General features: G+C 46.6%; 1 protein-coding gene across 1 annotated transcript; it reads right to left on the bottom strand.

Moving 5' to 3' along the window:
- Positions 1 to 1,121: 1,121 nt before the first annotated feature.
- Positions 1,122 to 6,466, bottom strand: DRD1 (dopamine receptor D1). The gene is made up of 2 exons (XM_061360270.1): positions 6,373 to 6,466; positions 1,122 to 5,874 (listed from the first exon to the last, which is right to left on the bottom strand). The coding sequence occupies exon 2, from the start codon at positions 4,306 to 4,308 to the stop codon at positions 2,953 to 2,955; it is 1,356 nt and encodes a 451-aa protein (XP_061216254.1). The 5' UTR covers positions 4,309 to 5,874; positions 6,373 to 6,466; the 3' UTR covers positions 1,122 to 2,952.
- Positions 6,467 to 6,902: the final 436 nt, after the last annotated feature.

Raw genomic sequence — 6,902 nt, 5'->3', positions numbered from 1 at the left:
CCTATCACACCAAAGGAAGTACCCAGCAGCAATAGCTGGTACCACTCTGACCTCTGCAGAGCCCCTCTGAAGCTCAGGTTCAACTGCAAGGAGGGAGGTCCTGGGATGGTTCCTAAGATGGCCATACTTAGAGAAACTGTTTCAGAATACACATCGTCCCCATATAATCGAGTACAAAACCAGCATCTTGCTTTACATGATCTCCTTAAATCATATTTTGTATTTTTGCTATTATATCAGGCTGCCGGGAGGTTTGAGAATAAAACTCTTGAAGGCGTTATAAGTTTCACTAAGCAGCCACAGAACTGCTTTGGCCTGTGTACTTTTTAAGAAGTAAAATAGTTCCTCAAAGGTACAAAAATAATATATTCAGGCATCAGCACCATGCAAGGAAATTTTAGCCAAGGAGCTAAAAAAGCCTGGAGGCAGACACTACTCCCCGCCTGCCATCAGACCTGCTGAATTCACTGGCCAAGGGAAGTTAGCACTGAAGGAGGGGAGCTGGGCATCACCACAGCTCATGCACCACTTCAGATCCCAGCTGCTGAATGGGTCATGCTGGAAACGCTTGGGGCAGAAGTGACCACATTTGCTTCTTCATTTCAACATGAATCTGCTGACACAGGCAAAAAAAAAGGAGAGGGCTGCCATGAAGAGAGGAATGCTGCTGTCCCTCAGCTGCACTCACCATCTCCTCCCTTCTGAAATGATTCATTTTGTTCCAAATACCAGACACCAGCAGTGGGGCTGTATCAGCCTTTGAAAAACACTTCACAGATTTGGGGCTGGGAGGGGAAGCAACAATAAAAACTTGTTATAAACCAAGTTAACTACTCTGCTACACCAAGGCAAAAAAATCACTGAACTGAGAGTCACCAGTAGGTCGAGCTTTAACCGGTTTTAACTAGTCACATTGAAGCAGTGTGGTTGTTTCCAAACTGCTTTCAAATCCTAGTTTAGAGCAAGGGCTCAGAGGTCTCTCAGTAGAGAGGGCTTTCTGTTGCTTCTAATAAAAATTCCCATCTGCCTCATGGGTGTGATCCCAAATAAGGGCAAATGGAAAAAGAGGAACCGTCATTGCCTTTAACATGATCAATACAACTGTCAAAACCCAGCATGTGTTTAATAAATGCAATGTAGAGAGGTTTATTTGACCTTCTGTTCACAAAATAATTTTATTATATGTATGAAAGCAGCATACAGGCAATAAAATTATGAAAACATTCACAATACATAAATACACAGACCTGATGCAGGATGTATATAGTTCATTAGACTTTATGGGGTTTTTCCTCTCAGTTCTCTTTTCCTGACAACACTTTTTTTTTATATATGTTATGAAAAAGTTGCTCCAAAGGGTATTTTCTCCCATTCAGAAAACAAATAGCTTGCTTTGAATGCTGCTGAATATTAATACCCAATGTTCCTGTTGCTAATGTTCACTGATTGCTTTTGGCATTGAAAGGGAAAGCAGCAGGGGAGTACAATGAAAAAGTAGCAGGTTTTCTGAATTAAACATTGGCAACTTTTTTGGAGCTCACAGGATGTGTTTGAGTTGGGGGCTGCAGTTCCATCCGTATTTAGAAATGTCTTAATCCAAAATGGTAATGAGGCACTAATCCTTATTGAATGGACTATTGACATGGCAATTACTAAAATGTAATGTCCTCCTAGTATCCAAAGTAAAGCACTAGGTACCTCACTTTTTAATTCTGATACAGTAGCAGACAGACAGCATGATCCCGGTGGTACTGCAGAAATACAGATGATAATGAGGTTTGGGCATCTTTACTACCATTATAACCAACTGTGTTTGTTCAGAAAAGATATCCAAGACTTGAAATAAGAAAAGTCTGAGAAAGCTGTTTATCTTACATAAATACAAAACATTATATACTAAGAATTGTTACCTAAGAAGCTTTTCTTCTCAAATTGAATTCTTCTTAAGGTTGTAGTCATATTTAAGGTATTTACAGCTCCACAAACTCAACATTCTAGCAAAGTCTTTGTAACATGAAACTTCTGAAAAATAAATAGCAGCAATTTTTTTTTCTTTTTATTTCTATAAGGGAAGAGAATTCACAACTCAGCCAACGCCGGTCCTATCTTTTGAAAGAAATCCCACTTAAAATTAAAAAGAAAAGCCCACAAGCAAATGAACTCAACACAGCATCAGTTTTGTTCATTCCTTAATTTCTCTGTGAGCTTCTTAACATTCCTTCATTAACCCTCATTGGCCCTCCAGACTACCAAAGCTTGTAATAAAGTGCTGACTGGTTGACTGGTCAAAATGCAGTTATGACACTCCAAAAATATCCCGTTATTTAGACATTTTAAATAACATAAATAAAGTTAGATCTGTTATAACATATGAAAAATATCAATTTAAAACAATAAATAAATAAAACCAGTATCAACATATGACCTCCCAAAGCTTTAAAAATAACCATTCTCGTTATAAGGCTCAATTATACTTTAGAAATAATTTTAAGAAGGCATCTACTTACTTTTACAATCCCTCAGTCTTTAATTATGACCTGTTCACACCCACTATCACAAGACACAGCAATCTTTTAACTTCTAGTAAACATTAATCTTTAAATACTTAACGTTTATCTTTTGCCTCATTTTAAGCTAAAATTGGTTTCTCTGTGTAGAGAAGAAATATTTTCTCTGTCACTGCACCATAACTAAATTTGTATATTTTCTCTAGTACAAACAGTACAGTTTAATTATGTATTTTTTTACCAATTTTCAGTTATTTTTCCTGTTTTCCTTGTTTAAAATGTTAAATTTGCTTTGAATGACAGGAGAATTAATTCTGGGCTTTCTGTAAATGCGTATTTCTCCCTAGAGCTTAGCTTCTTGCCAAAAAAAACTTGGCTTTTGGAGGGGAATTTTTAAGATTATTACAATATACACTATTGGGTCTTGCTGAGTAAACCTTACTGTTCAGGTTTTATGCTGCCCATTTTGTGTAATGGGATTGATCTTTTCCAAAGAAACATCAGCTTCATAATCCAAGATACCCGACAGTGCTGGAGACATTTTCTCCAAGGTCTTAGATAGTTCACCCTCTTCTTCCTTTTTGAGAGGTTCTTCTTCTGGACAGATAATTGCATGTGGAATCAGATAAACCAGATTAGACTCTTTGGGGCTGGATCCTTTGGGCTCATGTTGGCTCGAAAAAACAACTGCTCCATTATTGTTAATACTAACAGTCTCTATGGCATTGCCGGACAGAGGGCAGAGCTTGTAGCATCCCAGCAGGGTTGAAAATGCCTTGCGGAAATCAGCATTGAAGGCATAAATGATGGGGTTGAGGGAAGAATTAGCCCATCCAAACCAAACAAAAACATCAAAGGTGGTGGAATTAATGCAGAAAGCTTCTGCTCCCTTGGACGGTTCGGTAGGCTCACAGAAGGGAATCATGCAGTTCAATACAAAAAATGGCAACCAGCAACACACAAACACCCCCATGATCACTGACAAAGTCTTTAAAACCTTCGTTTCCCTCTTGAAGGACATTTTGAAGTTGCTCTCTGGTTGATGGCAGTCCATACTGCTTCTGTTGCCACTCGTGGTATGGCAGTTCTTGGCATGCACTGCTGCTCTCTCCAAAGCTGAGATGCGTCGTATTTGCTTCTGCGCAATCCGGTATATCCTTGTGTAAGTTACTATCATGATGGCCACAGGTATATAGAAGCTAATTAGAGAAGAGGAGATGGCATACATCCTGTTTAGGCTAGAATCACAGTTGTCCATGCCTTCATCTTCTAAGCTGGAATTTAGGTCCAAAACACTTGTGGTTGTAGCCTTGTGCCAGTTCAGCTGCACAGGGATGAAGGAAATCAACACGGACAAAGTCCATGCCACACTGATCAGGATGAAGGCTGCCTTGGGGGTCATTTTCCTCTCGTACCTAAATGGGCTGGAGATGGCCCAGTATCTGTCCACACTAATGACGCAGAGATTTAAGATGGAGGCTGTTGAGCACATAATATCAAAGGCCACCCAGATGTTGCAAAATGAACCAAAAGGCCAGAAACCAGCAATCTCAGCCACAGCTTTCCAAGGCATGACCAAAACTGCCACTAAGAGATCTGACACGGCCAAGGAGATGACAAAGAAGTTGGTCACCTTGGACCTGAGGTGGCGAAACCTAATGACAGCTGCACACACCAGTGTGTTTCCCAGCAATGTGGAGAGGATCAGTAGCGAGAGAAAGCAGCCTGTGAGGATTCGAAAGGAAGAGTCCCTTTCCACCAGCAACCCTTCCCCGTCCATAGTGGTGTTGTTCCAAGTCATAGTTTCTCCTGAGGGAAAATTATACCATGATTTTCATGACGACAACAGCTCCTTTCCTTGCAGAGATCAGAGATATCAGACGTCCATTAATTACTCAGCAACAAACAGACCAAAGGTCCTTTTTTGAGGTCCCTTTGCCCCCAGATGGACTGCACTCACTTTGAGTCACCCTGAACAACACTGAAATCTCTTTGAGCAGGAATTCAAAATGCACAAATACAGTCCACCCTACAGATAGGTTTTTTCAAGCAATCCCTTCAGAAACACACTGCACCACCCCAGCATGAAGCAGCCTACTTCAGATAGCTCACCTGCAAATGTTCTGCTGCTGTCCTCTGCAAATACACCCCCCACACACAGAAGCAATCACTTTTCCATGCTTGCATATATTCCCACGAAAATAGGCTATTGATTGAGTGTTTCCAGTGTCCACTGCACTAGCCCTTCATATTTACTGGAGAGTATTATATGAGATGATTTTCCTCTAGCTTCCTAAATGTCTCACTGATGAAACACTCCATCCTTCCTCCCAGTACACTCCTGTGACAAAATGCATCAGTTCTCTGTTTCTGGGCAGCTCAGAAAGCAAATCTTCACTTTGTTTCAAACTGGTTTACACTTCCGAGGCAAAGAAAATAAACATACAGGAGGTGTGGTTTAAAGGTTTTCAGTAAGCAGTAGCTCAGGTTTAGTTTTATTTAAACGAGAAATGCTGGCTCCTACCTTTCACCTCTGACTCTGTTTGCTCTGGGGTGCAGGGCTGTCTCTCCTCCTCTTTTAGTTTTGGAATTGCATAGCAAATCTTATACACAAAACTACCACAGAAGCACTGCATTGCATCAGGTGCATGTGGGGGGTGAGGGGGTGGTGTCCCTGAAAGTGCAGCTTGGCAGCGGAGAAGTAAAACCAGGAGCCAGCAGAGTTGGACCATGAGGAGTTAGTTTTCAGGACAGCAGCAGGTCTATGCTGTTGGACCATGAGTGACAGAGCCCACTGGCATGTGTCCAGTCGCCTCCATCCCTCGGCCTCTGCCCATCACTCTGCAAACTCTGTTGTCCGGATCGGTCCTAGTCGCACTTTGTGCATCCTGTCGAAGCGGCAAGTCGGGGCAAATCATTCCAGGCAAAAGGCACGGTATTCCCAACACTGGCCAGGGCCGAGTACCAGTTCTTTCCTCTGTCGTTCAGTGAAAGGAGAAACAAGAGCGAGAGGAGAAGCGGTGTGAGCTCCCCTCTGTCACGGCGAGGGCTGCGGGCTCCTCTTCCAGCGGGAACAATTCGCTTTAACACTCCGCTGCCCGGTTATAGCTCTCCACAACTGTCCCGGAATAATCCCATCTCCTGCTCTGCGGGGCTGCGCTCCGGGGATCGGGTCCGGTTTTTACCATGCTTTTTCCGTCTCAGCAAGGCGCAGGCGGGAGCAGCTCCTCACGCTCTCCCGCAGCCCGCCCCGGGCAGCGCATCCCCGGTGCCGGGGGGGCCCGACGGCAAAGGCTTCCTCCTGCCCGGGGCAGGGCTCGGCAGCATCGCCCCTCCAGGAAAGGTCTGTCCGCCCGGCGTGTCCTTCCTAAAGGATTAAGAACGGGAAAGACAGACATGGAGGCGCGCAGCGGGCAAAAAGCAACGCCCCTTCGCCTCCTCTAACATCTTCATTCGGGCGCAGCTTCTTCTAGGCAGCCTCTCCCCGGTTTTCTGCCTTTCCGGTGAAAAACGTCCCGACCGGCCAGGCAGCCGGGGAGAGAGCCGCAGCCGGGCTCCCGGAACGGCTCTCCTGGAGTTTAAGGCAAACGAGATTACTTTTTCCCGTCCCGAGGTCCGGGACTCCCGCGGCGCTGCCGATGCCTGCGCGCTGCGAGCCTGAGATGAGCTCAGTCAGTTGATGCGGAAAGTAAGTACCGGCACCTAACTTCGGGCTGGGCGATGCTCAGGAGGCGGGACGCGGCTTCCCTGACAGCCCTGGGAGCAGCGCTGCCCCGGGGCACCCTCAGGAAGGAAGGGGGGGCGTGGGGGGATAGGACCCCTGCCGTAGCGGCGGGGAAGGGGGGGCGAGCGCGGCGGTACTCACGGGAGCAGCGGGGAGGGGAGGGCCGGGCTGGCTGCGGGATGCAGCCGAGGCTCCACGCTGCTCCGCGCCGCCCCTCCACCGCCTTGGCGCAGCCCCGCGCAGCCCCCGCGCCCCCGCCGCTCCCGGCGCAGCCGCGGCCACCGGGCTCCCTCTCCTGGGCGGCCGCGGCCCCGCGCCCCGCCGCGCCAACCGGCGGAGCAGCCCCAGAGCCCCGGTTGGTGACAGCTGCGAAGGGCACCGCTGTCCGGGCGTGCAGGCAGGGAAGGAGCGGGGAAACAGTCACAGCCTGGGGACCCGCGTGCTGACTTGTTCCAGATCAGGCAAGGGGACAGCGGGTACCCCCTGATGGCAACGCGGGGTTTGGGGCAGCTGGCTCTGTGTCTGCAGAGAAAACAGTTCAATAAACCGCCGTCCTTGCGTGCAAAACCCTGCCACTGTTTCCACCCGTGATTTCTCCTTTGCAAAAAGCCTGCCGGTTCGGTATTAAGCACCAAAACCAGAGAGGTTATCCTCAAATCCCTTCTCTCCCC

This window comes from Neopsephotus bourkii, unplaced genomic scaffold (genome assembly GCF_033783945.1).
Source record: "Neopsephotus bourkii isolate Nb327-2 ecotype Australia unplaced genomic scaffold, CSIRO-AGI_Nbou_v1 NB_1016, whole genome shotgun sequence".
NCBI lineage: Eukaryota > Metazoa > Chordata > Aves > Psittaciformes > Psittacidae > Neopsephotus > Neopsephotus bourkii.
Note: the sequence above shows the minus strand (reverse complement) of the source record. Positions and strands in the feature narration are given on the sequence as shown.